This window comes from Echinops telfairi, unplaced genomic scaffold (genome assembly GCF_000313985.2).
Source record: "Echinops telfairi isolate 266 unplaced genomic scaffold, ASM31398v2 ScPeMD7_10;HRSCAF=50, whole genome shotgun sequence".
Lineage (NCBI taxonomy): Eukaryota > Metazoa > Chordata > Mammalia > Afrosoricida > Tenrecidae > Echinops > Echinops telfairi.
In genome coordinates this window covers 10,544,600-10,546,541 of record NW_022103907.1, presented here as the reverse complement: position 1 = coordinate 10,546,541, position 1,942 = coordinate 10,544,600, and the positions used below count along the sequence as shown (strand labels likewise).

At 45.9% G+C, this 1,942-nt stretch overlaps 1 protein-coding gene across 1 annotated transcript in view; it reads left to right on the top strand.

Moving 5' to 3' along the window:
* Positions 1-1,942, top strand: part of HEATR5B (HEAT repeat containing 5B) — a 137,421-nt gene that overhangs the window by 64,750 nt on the left and 70,729 nt on the right. Inside the window, exon 21 of the mRNA XM_004711165.2 lies at positions 215-359. Within this exon, the coding sequence (XP_004711222.2) occupies positions 215-359 (145 nt within the window). The remainder of the gene's footprint in view (positions 1-214; positions 360-1,942) is intronic.

Below are 1,942 nucleotides of genomic sequence, written 5' to 3'. Positions count from 1 at the left end.
ACCCACTCTCCCTCCATCCTCCCTGTTTCGCCCCTCACACCACTGGTCCTGTAGGGATCATCCGCCCTGGATTCCCTGTGTTTGGCTGTTTTAAACTGGTGGACTTGCACAATGAAGTTTCTTCACAAGTAACTTAATACTGCATATTCATTAGGCCGGTGGCATTAAAGAATTAGCTTCAATTTTTCCCCCCTTAAATTCTTATTGGTTACAGGTTCACTTATGTAGTTCCCACTTGTTACTTCGACGGGCCGCTGTAGCATGTCTCCGGCAACTTGCACAAAGAGAGGCCGCAGAAGTATGTGAATATGCCATGAGCCTAGCTAAAAATGCTGGGGACAAAGAGAGCAGTGGTGCCAGTAAGTTTCGTCCTTTTCATTATCCTTGGGGTGTGGGTGTGGGTGTGGGTGTGTGGTTATAGAGCAAATTAGTTTTCCATTCAACAATCTATGCACATTTTGTTTCTTACCAGTTGGTACTCCCTCCCCAGTGTAGTAGGAATTGTACCACTCCTTCCTGGCTCCTTTTCTTTTCTTGCCTTAGCAGCTTTGTTTTGGAGTAAACACTGCCCCCTTTTGTTGGTATTGTTAATTGCTCTGAAAGTTACTTCCTTCCATGTGCTACTGTTCACTTTATAGGCCCATCAGTTGTTTGGCTGCAAGGTGATCTCTGGGAGTGGGTTCAGTTCCAGGTTTAAAGGATGTCTGAGGGCCATAGTGTAGGCAGTCCCACCAGTCTCTATCAGACCTTTGTTATGGTATTGCATTGTGCTCTACATTTTCATCCCCTTCTATCTAGGTCCTCTGTTGTCCGTGACAGAAGTGTCAGTAGTGGTAGCTGGGCACCATGTAGTTCTTCTGTTTCAAGGTAGTGGAAGCTGTATTTTATAAGATCCCAGTTGTTAATGCAGAGGATGTAGAGCCTTGACATTGTGAACTACATTATACCAGTTAACTTGGCTATTTTCCAAGACTGTGCTTCTAAGCCCCAGAGCCCAGTAACTCATTCTCTTAAGGTGTTTAGTTATAGCAAAGACTTTTTCATAACTTTGCCCCTGTTTGCTCTCTCACTGCCATCGAGTTGATTCTGACTCCTGGCGACCTTATTGGACAGAGTAAAACTGCTCCTGTGGGTTTCTAAGATTGTAACTCTCTATGGGAGTAGAAAGTTTGATCTTTCTCCACTTGGAGCAGGAGGTGGTTTCAATCTGCTGGCCTGTGGTAAGCCCAAGATGTAAAGTCTTAATTAATATTCTCTATATCTAGGTTCTAATATCGATCCACTGCAATGTCTACACAGAACTCACAGACAATATTTATGATTAAAGGGTTTATTAAGAAAGTTAACAAGTTGTAATGCAAGTGAGAAATGCTCAGGGTTTAGTTGCTTATCGGGCATGTTACAAAGTTCTGATAAGTTTGCTAACCAATGCCCCAAAGGCCTACCACTCTGCTATTAAGTCTCAAACTGAAGGCTTTCAGCTTAAGCTCCATGGGGCCGCAAACCCAGCTCCCTGAATTAATGCCCAGAGGCACCCCACTGTAGTCAGCTTCAATTGAAAAGCACTTAGCTCCACTTCCATGGGTCAACAAGTCCACCTTCCCCAGCCATTAAGTGCCCAGAGGCGCCCCACTGAGCAAGCCAGCCTCCTGCACAAAACACTCGTCTTTACTTGTTCTGTGGGTGGAGAAGTCCGTCGCCCTGCGCCATGCTCCCACTCCTGATTCGTTGCTGCTCCTCTGATAGTACTGCTGTCGTCGGAATCCAAGTGGTTCGCTGCACAGGGATCTCAGGCCCAGAGGGTGCACTTGACTCCTGGCTCTTGCTGATAATGAGATTCCCCTCCTCCTCCTGCTTCTCAGAAGAGAGACTGATTCAGGGAAAGATCATTTGGTGGGAATTAGAGACGTTGGCTGGTAGAGCCACATTCAAAGACTCACTG